Source organism: Numenius arquata, chromosome 6 (assembly GCF_964106895.1).
Source record: "Numenius arquata chromosome 6, bNumArq3.hap1.1, whole genome shotgun sequence".
Lineage (NCBI taxonomy): Eukaryota > Metazoa > Chordata > Aves > Charadriiformes > Scolopacidae > Numenius > Numenius arquata.
In genome coordinates, this window is record NC_133581.1 from 16,830,248 (window position 1) to 16,852,883 (window position 22,636).

General features: G+C 36.9%; 1 protein-coding gene across 2 annotated transcripts in view; it reads left to right on the top strand.

The window, feature by feature from the left end:
* KCNQ1 (potassium voltage-gated channel subfamily Q member 1) overlaps positions 1-22,636 on the top strand; it is a 360,582-nt gene that overhangs the window by 108,884 nt on the left and 229,062 nt on the right. Inside the window, exons 7-13 of one of the 2 annotated variants that reach the window (XM_074148536.1) lie at positions 1,171-1,281; positions 3,774-3,869; positions 6,131-6,253; positions 7,221-7,362; positions 8,667-8,693; positions 11,049-11,114; positions 14,066-14,186. In XM_074148536.1, coding sequence (XP_074004637.1) covers positions 1,171-1,281; positions 3,774-3,869; positions 6,131-6,253; positions 7,221-7,362; positions 8,667-8,693; positions 11,049-11,114; positions 14,066-14,186 — 686 coding nt within the window. The remainder of the gene's footprint in view (positions 1-1,170; positions 1,282-3,773; positions 3,870-6,130; positions 6,254-7,220; positions 7,363-8,666; positions 8,694-11,048; positions 11,115-14,065; positions 14,187-22,636) is intronic. The other variant, XM_074148537.1, reaches the window with a different exon arrangement.

The window sequence follows — 22,636 nt, forward strand, 5'->3', positions numbered from 1 at the left end:
CAAACATCTTGCCTCTATGGATCTGCCCTTTCCTTCTCTCCTCCCCTAGAGATGCTGCCCTGGGCATTGCCTGCATTTCTGCAGTCATTGGCTAGTCAGCATTACAGCACACAGGTGAGCTAGGAGCAACTGCAGGACAAGGTGGGGATGGCCTGTGGATATTATTGTCTGGGGCTAGCATCCTCTGTGTCCTGGGCAGCTGAAGCCCATACTGTCAGAAGAAAATCTGGACAGCCAGAAACTGAAGTGTTCTTCAGCTGCTTGAGAGCTTCATGTAGTTTCACATGCTCTAATTTGGTTAGCCTTCTTCCAAGTTACAGATAAAAATTGCTCAAATTTCCAAATTCAGAAATAGCTTGTGACATAGGTGAATTTAAATTGCTCTCAGATGCCAAATGTATCCTTCTGCTTCAAACAAATCCATTCTTTCCTGACCTCATGCGAATAATGACATATTAAGCCTTGTTATGGTACATCACCGTGGTGGTAATCTTTACTTCAGTGTTTTGAAACCCAAACTCAACAGATGTTTCCTGTGTGTATGCATTAAATTATTTGTTCTTGCTCTTGATGTATTATATGAATTAGTGATTTGTTAGACTATATTTTCAGGATCTTTACTCCATGGAAATTTTTCAGCTTCTTGCTATTTATACCAATATTATTCTCTAGAATACTTCATGTCTGACCCCAGTCATAGTCCATGGTTACAGTATGTGTGTATATATATATATATGTATATACTTTCTATGCAACAGCCCTATAATACTCTCAGCAAACATCTCCTGCCCATAAATAAAAGCAGCAATTCAGAACAGTTGTCTGCCTCCCCCTAAGGGAAGTGTGATGTGGGCAGGCAGCCCATATCCCAGTAACTTCATATGCTGTAAAGTTGCCTCAGCCATGAAGACTTAAATTAATGGGTTTATTTTACAAGATTTTAAACATTTATTTTATTGTAATTCAATTTCCTGTACCTTTTTCCATCTATTATAGATGGGGAAGAAAACCTGGAGAGGAGAGCTGCCTTCGTTAATGTCATACAGACTGTCATTAGCAGAGTTAGGAATGCAACTAATGTTTCTTTAAAATAATAAAAAAAGAAAGAACAACAACCCAAACCTGCTACATTAGTATTTGCTGTAACGCTTTATGTTTTTCTCTTTACAGGTGACTGTTACAACTATTGGCTATGGGGATAAAGTTCCTCAAACCTGGATAGGAAAGACCATTGCGTCTTGTTTTTCAGTATTCGCAATTTCATTTTTTGCACTACCTGCGGTAGGTTACCTTGTGCTTTGACTGGCAATTTGGTCTTGGAACATTAGTTGTTAGAGAAAACTTTTGTTATTGATTCTTTAACCTTTCATTTAACCTGATATTATGAAAGCTTTGTATCCAACTTTTATATTGTAGTTAAAATATATGTACTTTGTAGAAGGAGAAGAGCTTCTATAGGTAGCTAAAAAAAGTAAATATGTAGTGTTTATTGTATGCAAACTAGAGTTGGTATGTATTTGAGAAAGAGATCTTTAATTCAAAATACTTTTTCTTCTCACTAAGAATCGTAAAGAAAGTGATTTCTCAAGCTAATTATTTCTGGACCCAGGGACTTTGTGATGCTTTGGCTTTTTAAGGTATTCACTCATAGCTTGCTTAGCTGACTAGGTCCAGACTGAACTGTAGAGTTCTCATACACATTCTTTTTGTAGCAAGTCTGCAGAAAACGCGTCGCTTGCAGAGAGACAGCAATAAGCAGCCAGGGACACTGATTGCAGCTCTTTGCCAAATTAGCATCTGTCCATGATCAAAGTCCCATTTTCAGAAGTGACCCAGGGCTGAGCTCATAAAGGTGTTGTGGCACTTTGTTTGCACTGAAAACAGGGTCCCAAATACTTTCTAACAAGGAACAAGGCACTTGAGTACCAAAGGTAAATTCAAAGTCAGTGAAACCTGGCCTGTGATCTGAAAATCCAAAATGTTCAGTGCCAAGGGTAGTTAAGGGTATTTTTTTTTTTTTTTCACAAAAGTAGCAATATTCCTGAATTGTGTCGTTAAAAAGTTTGTGCAACCCGAAATGTGCTGTTAAAATGTTTATTTTTCAGCAAGTTTTTCAGTTCTTTGATACGAGTAGTTGTTTTAGCAGATGTTAGTGTAGTAGTGGTGGGGAAAAGAACAGAATGGATGATAAGAATATTTTTATGCTAGTACCGTCACAAAAATCCTACACAACATGAAATAGTAACTATTAAAACTCCAGTAGCTTTTTAAAATTAGCTGCTTATTTTAAAGATACGCAACCTTTTGCAGAGGAGGGTAATTAAATGTAGATTTGTAGACTCTCCAACATCAGTTCACCTTTAAAGCATGTTTTCCCCTTCCTCATTTGTAATCTCTTTCACATTTATTCCTTGTTTAGAAAAGAGATCTGGTAAATTAAATGATCTGTAAGAAAAATGCCAAAAGCTACTATTTTGGCTGAAGAGTTGGGTTTTTTTCCTGAGTCTTGAATACTAGCAATGTTTTATAAATAATTGTGTAGCAGCCCCACCTTCACAGCAATGCTTTTGTGTTTACCTGTCAGATTTCCCTAGTTGTTTGTAGAAGTAAAACAACAACAAATGCCCCTTTATCAGTGTGTTTTTATTATTGAATTAACTTGTTCTTGTGAGTTGGCCCAAGGGGGAAATTTAGGATTTGAAGCTCTAGCAGAAAATAGCTGGTAGGTAGTAACTATTGCCTGTTGCCTTGTTGCTGTTTTAAATAAGGGGAGCTGGCTGAGCATCAGTCAGAAGTAATTGTTGTGGCTAAACACAACTGGTATGGGTTCTGGATCCTTCATTTCCCAAATAAGCGGTGTTTGAGCATCATTAACTCTTTGATCTTTGCTAAATGAACATAATAGAAAGGGCCTTTCCTGTTCCTTTCAAAACACTTGATGATTAATACAGTTCTCAGAGGTTGAGCCAAGATCACTGGCTGCTCTGACACCATATGTGGAAAATGAATTATGCTTTTGTTGAGTAGGTGTAGTCATGTAAGCTAATTTATAGAAGATCTCATTTTTATCTGTTACTAAAACCTCTGTTAAATATGTCTATAGCTATGTTAATTACTACATAAATTACTCGCTCTGTACTTAATTTTGGACTTAATAGTTGTACTATGTTTGGAGGCTATTTCAGCTTGTACACAATCCAGTACCGTTAGCCCATGTCCCCTGTCCTGAGAGTGGATTAGATGGCCTTGTTTTGAACTCACTGAAGTCCCGACTATTTTGTAATACTTCTTTTCCTCTTCTTTGTCTTCCCCTCCCAGCATGGCTTAACATATGGAAATAGAAATTACCACACTACAGTTAAAAGGGCTTTCTTGTGACCTGAATCATGCCATGCCAAAACCTTATTTGTCATAAAGATGAAGTTAAGCACATCAGGTTAATATTTCTCCCCATTGTGTAGTTCCCCTGCACAAGCGTTTACGAGGCTTTTAGAGTGTATGAAATACCATTTCTGCTTGCTCTTTAGCATTTGAGTCCAGCTGACTTAAATAGGCTTTGGATGAGGGCATGATAGCATTCATAGTTTGTTTCAACAAGTAATACTGAGTCTAAAACTTAACAGTATTAAGTCATTTCCTCTAAATAATTAGTTGAGTTTTATGATGCTGAATAGAAGTTTATTAATACAATATAATTTGGCAAGCTTATACATGTTTTTTTTCCCCCTAAAAAAAAAAAAAAAAAAAAAAAAATGTTTTCTTTCTTCCTGTAGGGAATTCTTGGTTCAGGCTTTGCCCTAAAGGTACAACAGAAACAAAGACAGAAGCATTTCAACCGCCAAATTCCAGCTGCTGCCTCTCTCATACAGGTACTGATTTCCTGCATTTTGCATCCTGCATTCCTGCATTTCTTTCCAGCTTTTTTTCAAAACTGTTGGCAGTATTTCCATGCCTGATTCCCATTAAAAATTGTATAGGAGTTACAAATGCAAGCCTTTTAAATGGTTTTGGAAATCCCACCTTTAAACTAAACTAATGAGTGGAAAAGTTCACTCCCACATCAGTGCAAACTGTTTAATTCAGCTGGTTAAAATAAAAATTGAAAGCTATCCTCTAGTCATTGAACAGTTTACCTGTGGAAAATGTTATGAAATTCTATGTTGTCAGTCCTGAAAAACAGAGAGGGGGTTTCATATAAAATTGTACTTTTGAAAAATACATTGTTGCTGGTGAAGACAAATGTCAGATATGCTGCATTTTCCATGTGACAAATAAATTCTTAAAAATCTCAAATTTAGAAGAATTAAGTCAGAATGTTAGAGGAGGAAAATCTTGCCTGAACTTTTCACCTCCAGGATAGGTGGCTGGGAACCACTGGGGTTATGAAAAACCAGTCTTTTTGTGTAGGATAACAGGGAGACAAATTTTGATCCCCTCTCTTAAAAGTACAGTTGCAGTTCAGTGTCAATAAGGTCAGTGAGATTTTATCCTTTACTTAGTGGAGCCAGCATTTCACCTTGGACAAGTATTAATATTGTTTCATTCTAGGCTTTTGCTGCTTTTCTTCCATCGCTCGGTATCTGCATGTAGCTTTAGAAGCACAAGCATGGAATTTAAAAGAAATCTAGATGTACACTGAAGCCATATCATTTTTACATTCTCATATGACTTATTTTTCTAGCTTCATGAGTGAATGTGGATTTCCAGGTCAGGCTCTTTATGGAAACAGTAGCTAACTGTAAAGTTTATGTTTGAAACTAAACAGTCCCAGAGTTAATGTGAAGAAGGTTTAAATTTAGGGCTCTGGTCCTAGCCAGAGATTAGCCAAAAGTCTTCAGACTCAGTGCATTTCATTTGGATTGCATGGTCAGAAAAAGGTATGGTTTTGCAAAGAATGGATTTTTAGCGTTCCCACTGATTCTTTTGGTAAATCAACCCAAAATTATTGAGAAGCCTGTGATTGCAAGTCCAGAATGTTGTACTTGGCTCCATTTGAAACGTTAAGGAGGAATGGAGGATAGACAATGAGTTCCTGACTACCTGTTATTAATAGTGATAATTATGATTTACTAATCTTATCAGACTTCTAAAGGTGCAATTTAATAACTTGCAAAAGATTATTCTTAAACCAAGAAGTTTATGAAATAAGTACAAGGCAACAGCTGAAATGAGTGATACTTTTTTCCTGTATTCCTTCTTGTTTATTTCTAGAGTCCAGTTGTTTCTTCCAGTATATGTATTAACCATGATGAGAATTATACCGTGATTGTCTGATCCTTTACTTTCCAACTGCTGTCTGTTTTCCTCTGTCATTGTGCCTTGCTTTGTTTCTTTCTTCTAGTGTTTTCTGGCCTTTTCCACTTTAGATTTTGTGGATATGTATGTGTGTGTCCTTTTTTCATGTAGTGTGTAAGTGAAGCTCTGCCGTTGTAATTTGGAGACTAATTATTAATTAACTCTGATATATTTACCCATTTAAGAGAGAATGCAGTAGTGTTTTGTTTCTGGTTGGTCTTATTTCCTAGCCCTGCCTTTCTTCCTTTTTGTCTGAGAACACAGTACTTCAATCACTGGTGGTTGGCAGGAGGGAGGATTGGTTTTGAGTTTTGACTCCTGGTTAACCATTGGTGCTGTTCCCTCATGCTCTCAGTCTTAATTCTTTGTATGAATACTACTGACAACATCAAAATGGATTTTTTTCCTAGTAGGATTTCCTAGGATTTTTTTGTGAGGTAGGGAAGAACAATTCTTGCTTTCTGAGTAGGAGCCTGAAACACAGGATGCATTAGGCAAAATGCTCAGAGAGGGAAATTGGGACAGAGCAAGAAATTCCATCCCAATCTTTTGAGTCCAGTCTTAGAATTCTCTCTTATTTGTTTGTTGCTAAAGCGAACAAAAGTTGCACTTGAAATGACTGATCTTCCTTTCTGGTTTGCCCAGTTCAAACTAGGTGGTTTCTGTTTACTAAATAGGATTCTAAACCATGCAGATTTTATGTTTCCAGGGAGGAAATTCAAGAATACTATTAAACAAAGAATGACTGATGTGCTACTTGGAAATTACTTTGTAGTACAGATAGCTACAAATCTGACTGCGTTAATTGTTCTGTTGCTTAAAACATTTGTTCTAGACTGCATGGAGATGCTATGCAGCAGAAAACCCGGACTCTTCTACATGGAAAATATACATTCGAAAACCTGCCAGAAATTATCATTTGCTGTCACCCAGTCCAAAACCGAAGAAATCAGTGATGGTACCAGTAACTAACATTTCCTAGTTTTATTACTCTCTAGAGGCTATGTGTTGTGTTTGTTTTATAGATTGTTACTTGGTTTCAGAGTTTCATTTTCAATTCAGTTTTGGGATTTTCATTATGCAAGAATTTTGAACTATAACTTAATTTCCTTCAGTTCCCAAGCTTGAGTTTTTTAATGGATCTATGGGTCTGGAAAAGAGCAATAATGAACTAACTCAGGCACATCAATCAGTAACTTACTGCTGCTGTTTGGAAAGCTATAAGCAAAGGAAAAAAGAAAATTACTATTTCCAAAACAGTAACTTTTAATTGGTTTTTTAAAACAACAACAAATCTGCTGTTTCTCTTGGCTATTGATTTTTTGGCTTTCTAAACTTCTATGATGAAGACATCTTGTGCCTATATATAGTAGTATTTTCAAATCAACTGATTCCATAAGTTAAGAATTTTTTTGTTTAAAAAAACATCAACAAAGCCCCTTTGTCAGAATCTTTAGATTACATAATACTGCATTCTCTCTATTGTAAGAGTATTGCACAGTAGTCTCGAGTTGAAAGGACAGGGTGTTGTGCAAAAATCTTCCCAGGTTCATCGAAGTTCAGTAGCAATATATCAATTTGCTTTTTGCTGAAAGTATGATTTATTGCATCCATAAAAGGGTAAAGATATTCTAGAATAGTTTTATTTATACAAACTTTTTCAGAGCTAGCAATTTTATTTTTTTTTACTGCAGGCAAGGGATGTGCTAATGACAATGTGCAGAATTCTAGTGATTAGCTAGTTTTGGTGGGATGGGGAGCGATCTTACAGAGAAATGCAAAGTGTAGCATCAGGAAAATGTAATTGGTCGGCACTCTTTTGGGTGGTTATAGCTCATTGGGGACTGCATTATTATTGAAGACATTACTGAAGAGACAACTAAATATTGCTTGGTTTGAGTAACTTAATGTATGTGCATTTTTAGGTTAAAAAGAAGAAATTTAAGTTAGACAAGGACAATGGGCCTTCTTCTCCAGATAGGATGTTAACTGTTCCACACATCACTTACGACCACGTGACAGAGGACAGGAAACCTGATTTCAGTTTCGAAGCATACGAAAATTCTGGTAAGAAATTGCATTATAAAATGCCAGTAACTGTAATGGCTCCTACTAGTGATTTAAACACTGGTCCTCTGTAATACCTATAGGAGAGAGGATGAGGACAGAACAAGCTCTTGTCATTCTAAAGCATGAGTACTTTGCTTTTTGACTTTGGTTGCTGGCTTGGCTGGGTGAAATTCAACCATTCCTTTAATGAGCGTGCTCCACTGTAGACAAACTAAGATCATTGTCACTTCTGCCTGATAGAAGAGCTGTAGTCTCTGAGGCTGGTGCATACATTCCCCAGTTCTGCAATTGATTGAAACTACAGGGATTAGCTGTCAGCTTTTCCATGTGAAATTTACCCAAGATGTGTTACTATTGTGCTTGTACCTCAACCAAAAAGGTTTGACACATCTTGGCTGCGCTGAACATAGTCTGCTACTTGAAACCGTCATGTGCTCCTGCCATCTGCTCAGTGGAGCAGGCTGTGAATCAAATTTTGAAAGCAGAAGTACTTAAGATAAATGTAGATCCATCTATATTAACTGTCACTTTTCAAAATGGTACAGTATGAGGAAAAAGAGAGGACTTTGATAGTCACCTTAAAGTTAATAGCTTGGTTATAGTTGCTTTAGCTGTAATGAATTTGCAAAATTACTCTGAATTTACAATGTGGCTCTTTTACAAAAGTACTTTTATTAGAAATTTTTAATGTGTATTGCTCAAATTTTGGCAGCAAGAATGAAGTTTAATTTTTACAGTGTGTTTTATTGATTATGGACACCTTAAGTACTTATTCCTCAAAAACTTGGCTGACCTGATTAAACTTAATAGTAAGATAGCAATGTGGGCTGGCACCAGGCATATTGTAATTCAAGAAGAAGGTCTCACCTTCCATGTACTTTTTTGGTACACTTGTGTCTTTGTCTTGCTGTGTTCTGTAACATCTATGCTTTTCTACTCTTTCTTGGCCTCTATTAAGGAATGATTGCTAATTACATCTGGTGGTAGAAATGATACAGTTGTTAAAAGGTGGATGAGTACTAAGTTTAGTCTATGTCTCAGGCTTTGGGTGCAGATACCTTTCTTCAAAACAATCCAATGAATGAACTGTACAAATGCTTTGATTTGTAAAGTCCCACCTTTTATCACTGAGTTTCTAAGTTAATTAAAGGGCAATACCATTTGCAAGCAGCCTACTACTGCCACTTCAAAAATCAGCTCTATAGCTTTCAATAAAAGGTTTTTCTCTAATTTCTTCTGACACTTATCTTTTTTCTTTTTTATCTGTGTTCTGCTCTCTCTAAACTGTTACAAGTATACAGGACAAACAGGAATGTTAAAATTGCTTGGTAAGTTGAGGAAAATAATTCTATCTATGGCATGCCAGTTTATGACAATGTAATGTTTGCAGTGCTTTTCATGTGTGTCTAGTGCCATATAGTTTCTAAGAAATCTTTTGCAGCCGAGGAGATCTAGACAGAGAAAGTACATTCTCATACTTGTAATCACAATTGCACCTGCAGTTTCATTACAAAGAGAAAAGTGAGCACTCATTTATATAAATAGATGATCTCTTCTTTTATACGGATAATAGAGAAAAAATTGCTCATGTACATATAACCAATAGAAAAAGATAATCCACATATAGATTCATAGATTGGTCCAGGCCGGAAGGGACCTCCAAAGGTCATCTAGTCCGACCTCCCTGCATATATCCTCTCCCCCATATAAATAAAGTATAAGTTATCAGAGCATATAGCTGAGAATTAATTTCTAAACAAATAGATTGGTATGAAAGAAAAATTTCTGGATTTGACCTCTAATATTGTGCATTCTGAAGTACATGCATCTGTTCCTGTAAAAATGCTCTGTAGATATTTGTGAACAGATGGGGACCCATAATTTATTTTACTGTTTTCCTGGATTCTGTGATCACTTAAGCAGCCATGTAGCCCTGTGATGTTTCTAATGTGCTTGCTTAGGCACTTTCTTAACAATTGAGTGTTCCCCAAAGGCTCTAGGATTAGAGCTAGGTCTGGGCAAAAAAACTGTGATTTAGTGAGAGTGCTGGGAGCCACCTGTAAGTTGCCTGCCCTGTGTCCACTGAAGGCAATAGAGGCTTCTTTTCAGTAATCGAGTGCAAGGGTGCTCAGGCTTGGATTAAATTGTCTGACAATGCAATGTTCAGTTTATCCTCTGAACCCACATGGAACACAGGTGCAAATAAGGTGGTAAGATAGCAGAAAACAAACTGTATCCCAAGCAGTGCATCTCTGCTGGGGGTGAGCATGGTGGAACAAGCTCAGGAGAGCAGCAAGAGCCATGAAATCACCTGTTTTATATGAATAAGAAGTTCCATCATCTTGGGGAAAAATCAGAGGACCTTTGCCAGCTACCATGGATTCTGTTTCTGTTTCTTAGCCAGGCAGCGTGAGCTCAGTGAACATGAGAGGTTACCTAACACTCTTCTCACAGTGACTCAAAGAAATAAGAGGAGAGAGTGTATTTGTACTTACTGTGTATAAGATTACCTATACAGAAAACTGAAGCTGCCAACTCAAAAGCTCAGAAACAAGAAATTAGGAAGTACAAGGAAAAAGGATGCTCATTCAGCTTTAATTTGGTCTTCAGAAAGCCTCTAGTCACATATCCATATGCTGCTTTCTTATGTTCAGTAAATTCTGGTTCTCTCTTTGGGCTGCCTACTAATATTCAAGTCCTTGCACTCCTGGATCCTCCAACTGGCTTCCCTGCCAGTATCCTTGTGCAGCCAGAGATTTCCACCTACTTTTCTCCCCTCCTCTGTTCTCCTGGCATCATCAGTTCAGGAAAGACCCAAGAGCTGTGGCTGGAGAACACATGTAAAATGAGGATTTTTTTCAGATTTTTTTAAACTCAAATGCATTTATATATGGAATTTTTTTCTCTTTGTGTAAAAGAAAGGCAACACTTCTGAAAAACATCACTCTGTCTCAGTGTGTGAGTCTACAGGCATTTCCTAATTAATTATTAAGAGGATAATGCTATTCAAAAGAACTAAACATAGCATAAACGTTTGCTGAGCCTCTTTCTCCTCATTGACACCTTTCTTGCCTGAAATTTTTCCCCACGAAATTCAGCTTGAGGCAGACACTTGGCTTAAATGGTTGAAGTGGGAAGCTTCAAATCCTTTTTATGGGATGTGTCGGGCAGCTTCAAATATGGGTGGCAGTACTGGTCTGTCTACCTGCCAGCACTAACATCTGACCAGGAGCTACCTACGCCCTGAATGGTATGAACCACAGCAAGAGGGGTCTGACCCATATGAGGTTGTATGCTTTGGAAAGGGAAACACTTGGGGAAACCCTAAAGTCAGGAAGGAAAAGGCAAACGTATAGGTTACTTTCCTTAAAACGGGACTGGCATGTAGGGAGGAATATCTTGCAGCAGGTGACACTATCATGAAGAATGGGTTTGAAGAGATGCGATGCCTCCCCTAGTGGTGGTTTAATATTCCGCTAACATGTAATGCATACAGTGTTCCATAGAAATTCTTTTCCACAGTAGTTTTTTATGTTGGTTTAAAAGACATCAGGTAGGACATACTGTATTTTAGGTATGTCTGCATCTCCTCAGCTGCTTGTCTGGAGCTTTTTTTTGCTTCTTTTTCTCTCCCCCCCCCTTCTATCTCTCTTTGTTTTATGTCCACCTTTACTCTGACTCAGATTGTCAGCGCTCCTGGCCATCCTTTTCCACAGACCAGCAGTCTTCCAGCGCTCCTTCCTCTCCAGGTAAAGCTCATAATATTTCATTGCTCCATCACCTTTGTTAATTACTAAATCTTTGCAATGCTCTGTCTGGAGTTGCCTGCTGTGGCACAGAAAATTATAGTGCTGGTTTTTAAAGAAAGCATAGGCATGTCAGAAGAATTTTGAGTTTGGAAAGGTTTTCAGATTGTAAATTGCAAATGTTTAAATTTTAAAAAAAGAAATTTTCTGCAGAACAGGTATTTTCTAAATGTGTTAATTAAAACTCAGATTTTTCCATGCAAAATGCTTTAAAGTGTTTTAATTTTTTTGCCTGTGCTTGCAAAAGAGGAAGTGTAAAATATTTTCTGTCTTGCTAGTCAAATACTTCACTACCAGGAAAGCATCGGCATACATGTTGTGTTGAATAGAAAATTGTTGAGTTGGTAATATAGAAAACCCATCAGTAATTTCTTGCTAGTGTGATTATAATCCTCAATGGAAAGTTCATAGAATCATAGAATAGTTTGGGTTGGAAGGAGCCTTTAAAGATCATCTAGTACAACCCCTTTGCAATGAGCTTGGAGACCCCTGAATTATCGTAAATATCCCTTGCTATATCTGCTTCCTGTTTCTTTTTACTCGTTATTACCCATTGAAAATGAGTTTTTAAAGCTTCCTTTTTTTTTTCCTTTAGCCTACGTATTAGAAATTTTGTCTTTTTTTTTAACATACTTTTTTTTTTAACACTGCTTTGTGAGAAAGACTCCTCCAAAGTCGAATGGCTATGAATTTATCTTTAGAAATAAAAAAAATATGCTGTGGCAGCATATGCTCCCTGGTGCTCTGCTTGAACCTTGTTTCAAGGCTCTCTGTGGCAGGAAAGCTGTCATTAATACTATGTGCTTCCTTGGAATTCCCTCCTCTCTCTGTGCAAGCAGGTTGCACAGTAGTGTTTTGGAGTGGTTCCTCCTTTGCGTTGGAAGCAGGAATGTACATTTAAGAATGAAAGCATAAAGAGCAGAGGGCTGCACTGTTCACCAGAACAGTCTGATCTTGGTTATGATCTTCTTAAAAAATTTTAAAATTAAAAGAGGGAGTGGGATACCATGTTTGCCTCATATTAAGCAGCTTCTCGCTCCTGTATTCTCAGATAACAGCAGTTTCAAATAGGCTGAGGTACAATCTTGATGACTTGTTCCTTTTTCATTGTGTCACTCCTCTCCCCTTCCAGGGAAACTGAAAAGCAATAACTGAATGATCCAAGAATAGTTGTTTCTGCAAATCCACTTGCGTACTGTGTTGTATTGTATCTCATAAGCACAGTTTAGTGAGTGTTCAGCAAACACTTCACATGGCTTTAGGTTTAGCAGTTTTATCACTTGTCATCAGGAAAGCTAAAAACGCTGAGTCCTCCTTTCCTAGAAACTGGGAAGGTTTCATATATATTTTGTAGAAATGAAAACAGTGAAAATTAATTTAGTGAAAGCCAAAAGGACTCTATATAAAGACCTTTTGCTGCAGATCTGAATTATTTTGCTTAATATAAGCCGCTATCTTTGATGATGGTTAAAGCAAAGTGATTAAATAAGATGATACTAAAAGCAAAAACAGGAAGCTAACACTTGTTAAAACTTACTGGAGAATTTCCATTTTTAAGTGCAAGTGGCTCACGCTCTTAATTTATCTTTAAAATACAATTTGGTCTTCCTCTCCTGTTATAACTTCTGGAGAACAGACTTTCCCATTGTAATTTTGAATGACCATGTGCCTGATGATATAATAACATTTTCTCCTCTGGTTATTTGTAAAAGTTCAAATCAATTTCTGCCATATGAAGATATCTACTTACTTAAGTAAAATGATTGCATTTTAAAATAAAATGTTTCCTGATATACCCACTTCTATTCTCATTAAATTTCAGCTACATTTAAGTTAACTATTTCTGCTGTATTCCTTTAGCTCTCATTGCATTTTGGCAGGGCATTATTTACTGTTGTATTATAAAGTATTTTCTTTCATACAGTAGAAACTTCATAAATTACAACATTATAATTATTTTATTGAATGATCCAGCCAGTTGCACAAAGATTTCTATGGTGGTGCCACAATCTAGCTATGACTTCTACAGTATTTCACTTGTTTTTATTTTCTATAAGATTAATTTACAGTAATGTATAAATACAACAGTGGTTTTATTAATATGCAAATGTTGTGGCTTCTCTAACAATGTTAGGACCATGCTAGAAAAAGCATTTAGAGTTCTTAATGTTAGAGTCTGGCAGAATTTAGGAGCCTTAGTTTAAAACTGAAATCTGTAATACTCTACCTAATGTATGAAAGTTTTGGTTAACAAGTAACTTTGCGACTAAAACCTTTCAGTATCTGAAATTCTGTGAAATGATCTTCCCACTGAGGACCTCATCTTGGATGAACTGAATATCTTACTACCTGTCTTGTGTCTGGGCTCAAAGATGAGGCTCAGACAGTGCTTGACAAGAGCTGATTGCTCACTATGGAAATGCCTAGGCTCCTTTGTTGATCTAGGCCTGCTTTCTTGGTCTTAGTCAGTAATTACACCCCAGAAACTGGTATTATAAACTAAAACACAAAGTAGAGATGATATAAAAAGGAACTGATCTTGTAATTAAATGCACTGTTGCTGTAGAGCTGTGGTCCATGGTATGGCTGAGTATTATACAGTAAGTTTTATGAAGCTGCCTGTGATATAGGTACTCTGTATTCTAATATATGAGGAGTATGAACAAAAAAAAAAAAGAATACTAGCTTTAAGTGTTCAGCAGAAGTTTAAATTCTTTGGGTAGAAGAGGAAATAAAGTTTTACTTTTCCTGAACTCTTCTGTATATGCAATCTTTTGTAGCAACTTCTGTTCTCAATATTCTGTTAAAATTTCTGAGATCCAAATGAGTGTTAGACCTTTCTTGAAAAAGCTGAATGCTATTGCTTTAACTGTTACCTGCATGTTTCCTCACAGTGAAAAAAAGCCCGACGTTTTTAGATGTGAACACAGGACCCTTCATCAGGACCAACAGCTTTGCAGATGAGCTTGACCTGGAGGGTGAAACACTGTTGACCCCAATAACTCACATCTCACAGTAAGTCAAGGCTATTGAATTGTGTGTTAGTTGACTTAGACAAGAGAAGTCAGTTCAGGTGGGAGGAGCTGAAATATGGAGCTGATAGGGCTATCTCAGATATTTGCGTCAAACTCTTTTTACCTTCAAGTTGGTGTATACTGTTCTGAGTGCCAGTAAATCTTTGTGTTGACCTAAGGAAAAGTTCACTTGGCTGTGACACAAGGTTTTAGGTTTTAGCAAATGTCTCTGAGCAGCTGGTGGTTGATAGCCTCAAGATTTTCACATGGAGACAATGTGTGGGAGTACTTGCCTGTTGAAAATTATATCACTCCCTCAACCATTTTCTAGTGGAATAGCTGTAAAGTGTAAATCTTGAAATACTACTTACGAAATACCAGCCTTTCCATTTCAGCAGCACCTTCTTTAACAGTCAACTGATGATTTTCATTGGAAGAAAAGATCTGGTTTGATCTTTATTACTTCTTTGTGATATATAAAAAATGATTTGAAATAGGCCTGTATTTTTCTTTTTGTTTTAATTCTTTCCTTTTAAAAAGAAGATTTTCCATGTCTTTTATGCTAAAATGTTATCTCCAAGTTCTCAGATTATTCTAAAAAAATTGAGAATTGCAAAAGATTTTTATTCAAATGCTTTAAAAAAAAAAATTCTTCTGCCATTGTTTAATTGGAACTCCAAATGCTGTCAAATCCTTATTATTTACCATAGTAGAAGTGTTGACAGTATGTCCTCTAGCAGAGGAATGAGACAAATTTTTCCCTTCCTATTCCTAGAAATCTGAGGATTTCTGCAATGAAACCATAGATGAAAATTCTTGGCATACTTATATTTCTGAGGTACAAAACCTGCAGAAATTCGTGCTACCTATCTTCAGGCCTTCTTCCTATACAACATGAGTGGCAAAGAAGCATGAAAGTACTTTTTATAGCCACTGAAGACAGGCTGCTTTTTTTTAAAAAAAAAAAAAAAAAAGTAGGTTTGTGGGGAGTCTTCCCTGCCCCCAAACAAAAGGACTTGCCTTTTCAGTTGAAGCACCTATATGTACATGTAGTTGTAGACAGAGGATTTAGGAGACTTACATTCGGGAAGATTTCTTAGTAGTGCAAGCAGGAGGAGGAAGTAATAAATTTCCTCAAGCCTTAGACAAGAACAACGGAGCAGCAAAACCAGATCTAGAAGTTTCCTTTGTGTAGCTTTTTTTAAACTTTAATTTATCAAAATATTGCAGGCTTTCTTTAAGATAAATAAGCTTTGGTGCTAGGAGTTTTCATTATCCTTTTTGGATCTGGGAATGATTTAGTTATTTCTCATTGTCACCTTCATTGATAAATTTCCGATAATAAGGTGCTCATTCACTTTTAAGTCAAACTTGTGTAACATCTGAGATTTTTTTCTATTAATTACTTGCGGGAGACCTTAGCATATAGGTAATGTGTATCAACTGAAGAACCTTACCAAATTCACACCTTAATCTTTTAGTAACTTATACTTTCTCATTTAACTTATACATTTCTCATTTGGGGTTCTAATTGACAAGCGGCTGAATATGAGCCGGCAGTGTGCCCAGGTGGCCAAGAAAGCCAACGGCATCCTGGCTTGTATTAGAAATAGCGTGACCAGCAGAAGTAGGGAGGTGATTGTGCCCCTGTACTCAGCACTGGTGAGGCCACACCTCGAGTATTGTGTCCAGTTTTGGGCACCTCAATACAAGAGAGATATCGAGGTGCTGGAGCGAGTGCAGAGGAGGGCAACGAAGCTGGTGAAGGGCCTGGAGAATAAATCTTATGAAGAGCGGTTGAAGGAGCTGGGACTGTTTAGTATGAGGAAGAGGAGGCTGAGGGGAGACCTCATCACTCTCTACAACTACTTGAAAGGACACTGTCGAGAGGTTGGTGCTGGTCTCTTCGCACAGGTAATTAATTCTGACAGAACGAGAGGGAATGGCTTCAAGCTCCAACAGGGTAGGTTTAGACTGAACATTAGGAAAGAATTTTTCACAGAAAGAGTGGTCGGGCATTGGAATAGGCTGCCCAGGGAGGTGGTTGAGTCACCATCCCTGGATGTGTTTAAGAGACGTTTAGATGTGGTGTTGGGGGATATGGTATAGGGGAGAACTTTGTAGTGTAGGGTAGATGGTTGGACTCGATGACCCCAAGGGTCTCTTCCAACCTGGATGATTCTATGATTCTATGATTTACTTCCCTAATTTTGGTTGTAACCTTTGTTGAAATCTCCCTAGATTACTCTAGGTCATGAGTGATGGGTGCTATAATACATGTCCCTGTATATGGCTTCAGTTGAGTCTCTGGTAGGGGAAAATGGAAGTCATTGTTTCTTTGAGAGTTTGGTTTTAGATTCAAAACTGGATAAATTGGATTAAATGAAAAACTGGATAAAATACTATTTGGAAAGAGTCTCTTTGAAGCCTGGGTGCCCAAATGTAGAGCCTGAGAACTGTTTATTTTGAAGTGCATTTACTTTGTTAGCAATTAGTTAAAAGGCCTGAAACAATGCTAGATCAGCCTATAGATATAACGGTTTGGCAAAAAGTTAGTGAAAATCCTGTTTTGTAATGCCAGTTGGAGTATTGGCATTCAGGTAACAGATATTCCCAAATATTTTGAAATGAAAAATATTCTAATGTTTGTTTTACTGTGGGGTTGCATATTCTGCTTGCGCCTGAGGCGACTGAGAAGCAAGCTGCTGTGCTGCATTTCACTGTGTACCTTTGTTGCTGGATGCTGAAAAGCAGTCAATTTCCATGAATTATTTAGACAAATCCTTCTTTTTTATTTTCCATTTTAAAGTCCTAGGAAACAAATGTTTATGAGCTGGTTACACGTGTCAGTGGGACCTGCATTAGACATGTGGGCATAGAATTAAGGATCAAATTTAGAATTGTGCAATAGACATATCTCTGTGTGCAAAGCCACATACTTATTTTCTGTGTAATAAAAGAGGTTAGTCATTTTAGATCTGTGTTCATGTGTGTTTTTAATTCAGGCTTTAAAGTTATGCTGTGCCTGAGATAATGAAGGATGAATTATTTTGTTCTGATGTCTCTGGTTGTGAAGCATTTTATTTCCTTAAAGCCATCATATATACAGAATAATCGCTCCAGATTTATTGATAAGGAAATAAGCAACCATATGCAAATCTAATCCCAAGCGCTTAACAAAAATACATCACCAACCATGAAAACAAATTAGTACAGAAAAGTCAAATTAAGTGCAAATGTGTCTAGTTTTAGGTCTTAAAAGCAATTCGTGCTCTATCAGAACAGAAGCATGAAGACAGTTTCAGAAGCAGAAGCATAATATAAAACTCTTGACCTGAGGATGCTTGCATTTGAGATTCATAGAACTATTTCCTGGTCAATTATATATGTATTGGAATGTATGAATTAGGTTATTCATAAACCGCAGAAAGGTGACTCCAGAATAAACTTTAACTTTTGAATGTCATAAATGCATAAGTATTACACTGTTAACTGGAGACATACAACTGGAAAGTGACTTTTAGTTGACAGTATGAAAAATATCTCCTTTTGACATGTAAATCTGTCAAAAGTGTGGGGTACCTGCTGTTACTGACAGGCAAACACTTGGCATCGTTGTTGTGTAAAAACAAAAAAAGAGGTTGAGTTTATTTCCTCGGTTGCATTAGGTCGTTGAGTTTCAGTGCCCTGCTTGTTTACATGAAAATTATTCTCTTTTTATAAATGTAGGTGCATATTCCTACTGAATTTAATAAGACTGGTCTTGTGTCTAATAATAAAAGTGCAGGTGTGGGGTTTTTTTGCAGGACATACTCCTGGCTGTATGTTAAATATGTTTTGAAATAAATAAATGTAGTATTTCTGTGGAATTTGAAATGGGAATCTTTCATGTGGAAAGATTACTGTACCAGTTAATCATTTGCCATTACCACTGTGAGGAAACAAAATTAATAATAGAATACTTTGAGATGTGATGTTCAAACAGGAAAGTGATGAAAATGCCAGAGAAAAAAAGACAGATTTCCAGAAGATGTGTGCAGAAATATAGAATAAGATGGCAGTGTGTGGAAGCGTGACCACACTTTTCCTTCTATGTGAGAAGTCTAATAAGCAGAAGATGCAGATTCAAGCAGAGCAATCTGTGTAATTAGCTACTATGGATCTCACCTATAAAATGACCTGTAACAGTTTGAAGAGTGCAGTACACAATGTGTTGTTTGAGATAAACAAACCACCGAAAAGCCGAGTCTTAATGGTTGTGATCTGTTCTGTTGTAAAAGTGAAATAGGAAACTAGACTGTAGCAATAGCACACCTCTCGTTTGGACTTCTCACTGTTTTCTCTCTCTCTAATCAGCGCATTCCCATATTGCTTCACGTTCCCTGTTTCACTTCATTGGGTCTTTTGTTCTATTTGCATTTTAAAGTAGGGGAAAATCGATGCTACTTGTAGCTGAGCTGCAGCTACCAAGGGTTCTTTCCATGTGTTTGTATAATTGTTTCATTTCAGCACCTTTTTTAACATTACAATTGGCATTAGCTGAAGTAGCAAAAAGAAATTGACCAAACTTCTAGGGAAACAAATGGGAGGGAGAGGGAGAAGCGGGTGGAATTGAGCTGAAAAAGGAAGAGAAGAAAGCAATGAAGAACTCTCAATCTAATATATCTTTATGTGAATATTACTCACCTCTTTAAAGAAGTTTAAAAAGAGCTATGCATTCTGTGTGAATCTTCTAGAAATGCTACCGAATAAAAAAATAAGCTGATGCCTGTTATTTCTATAGTTTCCTATTTTTGGAGTTCAGCAGCTCATTAGACAGTGGTTTGTTTAATCATTTCTGATGTATAAATGTTTTATATTTCTTTCAGCTTCTAAATAAGAGTAATCTTTTAGGGAAATACTATAATGTATTGTAAATTTACTGCAGAAATTGAAATGTAAATCAAAGGTCATCTCTGGATACTGTATTTAATTTTTTTTAATACATAAAGTAGCTTGATTTTTCACAAAGTTTAAAGAAACTGGTGGGACCCCTTGAACAACCCAAACCTAGTTCTGTCCCCTGGAGCACCAGACCAAATGAATACTCGCTGTCATAAGACTATGTAAACCAATATACTCTCTAACTATGCAAATTGCTGGCAAAATTATTGATCTTTAAATTATGAATATGGTATTACTTCATATATATCTTTCTCTCGATTTTTAATTTTTTTGGTAAGAGTTACAGTGGATCCAGCTGGCTTCAGGAATTGTATTTCTCAGTGAAAGTGGCTGCTAGTATTGCACATTTGAGATCCTGTTATTGCCTATATGGCCAAAGTAACAATAATTCTTGATGTTTTAATGAGTCTTCCCTATGTGGTTCATAGATCTATTTTTTTGGGGGGTGATGAAAATTTGTCAGTATACAGATAAAATAATTTTTCAGTGGAGGCTTTCTTGTAATGGCATACTGCTGTGATCTTAGATTTAATCCAGTAGGCTAACACTAAAATAAAGCATTAGATTAAAAACAAAAAGCACTTTATGTGGTTAAGTGTATTTCCAGCATGGAAAAATTCTGTGTCATGACATCAGCTTTATCTTCTGTACTATCTCCATCAGCATCTCAGGTGTGGTAGAGAGCCTTTTAGGCATAGTATTAGGAGTAAAGAGCAGGCTCCAATGGTGGAGGTGTCTTTAAAAATAAATCCTTCTTTGTTAAACAGCATGATAGATGGACTAATTAATCAAACAAATCTAGTTCTTTTTAATAATCTCCAGATTAAGAGGAAATGATAACAGATGGATCTTTCTGAATGACTGAAATGAATTCTTTTGGACACTTTGAAATACAATTGCAATAGTCAAAATGGAATGTGCTGGTAAACACTGAGTGCAGTGTCCATGGTGCTGCAGTTACCACTGCCTTTTCTTGGAAATAATATTTTCTTTCTCTCTTCTTTAAGATTTTTATTATGTGTTCTGTGTTTTAATTATCAGCGTGTAATCTGTTGGCATGAGATTTAACCACGTTGCCTAGAACAAAGTGCTGAATGTATTTTATAACTGTCTGTTTTTCTGTCAGATTATCAGTGAGTGGAATCCCTATTTGCTTTGATTTGCTAGCTCATATTGTAAAAGATTCCTGCTTTTATCTTCCTCTTCTATTCCAAAATGACCCTCTGAAGTCTGAGCAAATATTTTTTTTTCACTCTCGAGTGGGCAGATGTAATGGCTGACTTCTGCTGTCACAAGAATTCTCTCTGAAATGCTGCTAACAATATTTAAACCATGATTTGCATGGGGGCCATGTTATCATTAATGGCAGGGCAAGAATAGCAGTGATAGCAACTTGTGTGTAAGAACATGCTTGAGTTGAGACCAGAGCTTAATGTTCAAACATCTCTGATTACTGATATGTGTTGTTATCCCAGTCACTTAACTTGGAACAGGAAAGTCTTCGGTGCTTGCTGTATGCTTGGCAGCATCCCTTATTCATTCAGCACATTTCAGTATGTAGTGAAACTCCCTTAGAAATGCTGCTTGCAATCTCTGCTGATTTAATAATTTCCTAAAAAGGAGGAGGACTGTTTCCCTTTGTTATTCCCTTTGCTATGGAAAAGCATCATTACATCCTGTGCTTTTATTATAAATTGGCCATAAACTTGGTCATAGAAATCAAGCCTAGAACTCTGGACATATTAAGAATCTGATTTTTCTCATCTATTCACCTGCTTTGAGCCACTTGAGAATATAAATTGTCCCTAAAGCTGGTTTAACAAGCAATCAGAAAAGTCCCTCTTTCAGAAGGAAACCCCAGAATAGTGGTAAATGAGACACTCTAATGGCTTCGGTGTCATCATCCCATTCTGGGTTCTTATTGCAGATTGTGTGGGAGGGGAAAAGAGCTGTGGCAATCCAGTCCTGAATATGGCTAATCCCTTAAGTAAGCAATGATCAACACAGTATAGTCATCAAAAAGGACTCAAAGCATTTCTGATTTAAGTTAAGAAATCATTAGTTTGCTAGGTAGTCCCAGTTTTAGGGGGCTGCAAAGCTTGTCTGCAGCTCAAGAGCTAGGTGGTTGTAGTAGAGCAGGACTTTAGCAAACCTGTCTCTTAAATGTTGAAAGGCAAATGGGTATTTTAGTATATTTGTCATACTTTATAAGAATTTTATTTCTGGCTTACGGAGTGCTGCCAAAATAGCTATGGCATTCCCACTGTAGCAATGAGCTAATAGTACCAGTGTTTTGCGTTTTCTTGTGCAGCTGCCTTGATTCAAAATCTGTATATATTTAATCTGTCATCCTATGCCTGGATTGGAAGATCCGAGTTGGGGACCGATTTTGTTCTGTGTTTGTATAATATCTGATAGGTAGGATCCCAGCACATGAACAGTTTCTGTGCTCTGCATCCAATGTCCGCTACAGAGTGGGCTAATGTTGACTGATGGAGTCTTCCATGACACGGGCAGTTATTTATAATCTTCATTTTTATAGATGGATTGCCTGAGATGTGCTGAAGACTTGGGCAGCTCTTCATGGTGTCTCATTTCACCCTCAGCACTGTAGTAACTCAGCTGCTTCCGACAGTGCAATAAGTAATGTGGCTAACATCTGTCCCATGTGGTTACTTGTTTCTTTTATGTCTAGGGAGAAGTTCTTGTGTACTGTGGTGGGTGGTTGCTTTTTCATAGATTAGATAGAGTCTGTAGTTTACATCTATAGATCTGAAGATCAGAAGGGATAATTAGATCATCTCCTTTGATCTTGTACAAGACAGGCTGCAGCGCTCCATTGAGTTGAATGCATCGTTGCTGTGCTGTGTTCTTAATATTAGCAAAAACACAATAAAAGAATTGTATTTCACAAGCTTAGAGAGTGAACAGGTGAAAAATTCAGGCAGGAACCTAGAGTTTGCAATTTAATATCTCATTTTATTTTAACTTTCTGTTTATTTATTGGAGAGTGAAGTGCTGCTACTTGCTCGAAGGTAGTACTGGACAAATATGTTCTGTGTTAGAGGTTACAAGCCTTTATGAAATAATATTCTCATGATCTTTTCTTCCTTACTACTAATTGTCACTGATGTATTCAAGTACAGTGTAAAATTACTATTTGGCTATTTTATGTTACTGACATAGTGTAAAAGTAGTGTTGACTTTTCGTAGTGTACAAACTGTCTAGGCAGAAGCTAAGATAGCTTAGCTATTTCTTTTGTGTTGCAGATAAACGTTGCATTCCTTGGTCTCCAAGTGCTGGTTTACATCTTGATTGATGTTAAGTAATTAAACCAGACTCCAGCTGCTTAGTGATTCAGAAGTACAGGGCTCCTATGCTGTAAAAACAACAAACAGCTCCCCACTTACTTTTATCATTGTTTAATTTGGACACCATGCAGAATATATCAAAACCTTTTTTTTTTTTTGGAGGGAGGGAGACAATAAAAATGTCCCGCTTTTATC